At 36.2% G+C, this 506-nt stretch overlaps 1 protein-coding gene across 1 annotated transcript; it reads right to left on the reverse strand.

The window, feature by feature from the left end:
* Nucleotides 1–63: 63 nt before the first annotated feature.
* SARC_18307 (hypothetical protein) lies at nucleotides 64–240 on the reverse strand (the record flags this gene model as incomplete). The annotated part of the gene is made up of 1 exon (XM_014287614.1): nucleotides 64–240. A coding segment is annotated over one exon (177 nt), but the record flags the coding sequence as incomplete, so codon positions are not given.
* Nucleotides 241–506: the final 266 nt, after the last annotated feature.

A 506-nucleotide genomic window follows, 5' to 3' on the forward strand; every position in this document is an offset into this window, starting at 1 on the left:
TATATATATATATATCATCACCAAACACAACATTCTCATGTATGCTGCACAACACAAACCAACTCACCGAGAAGTGTAGAAGACGAACCCTATGCGTACTGGTGCCTGGTATTGCTTGAACATAATAGCAGCATCGATGATTCCGGCGGTGTCCGGTCCTATCGCGTGCGTTACGAATATCATGTTGAGAGTGTTCTTTCGCACAACAATCATCTGCTGTGCTTTAGCCTGACGGATAATCTGCAACCACGCAATATGGTGTACTGTAAGTGTATATATACTTTTTCATGTAGATATACATGTATGTATATAGATGTATAATAAGAGTAAAACCGATACAAAATAAGTGTTTATATATGCTGTGTGTAGATATGCATACTTCCGTATACACATACGTACATAAGTAGATACAGTCATACACAAATGAATACGTACATACAGCCATACTTACATACATTCACACATACATACAAACATACATACACTTATATATATATATTACAAAC

This window comes from Sphaeroforma arctica (genome assembly GCF_001186125.1).
Source record: "Sphaeroforma arctica JP610 unplaced genomic scaffold supercont1.15530, whole genome shotgun sequence".
NCBI classification, from domain to species: Eukaryota; class Ichthyosporea; order Ichthyophonida; genus Sphaeroforma; species Sphaeroforma arctica.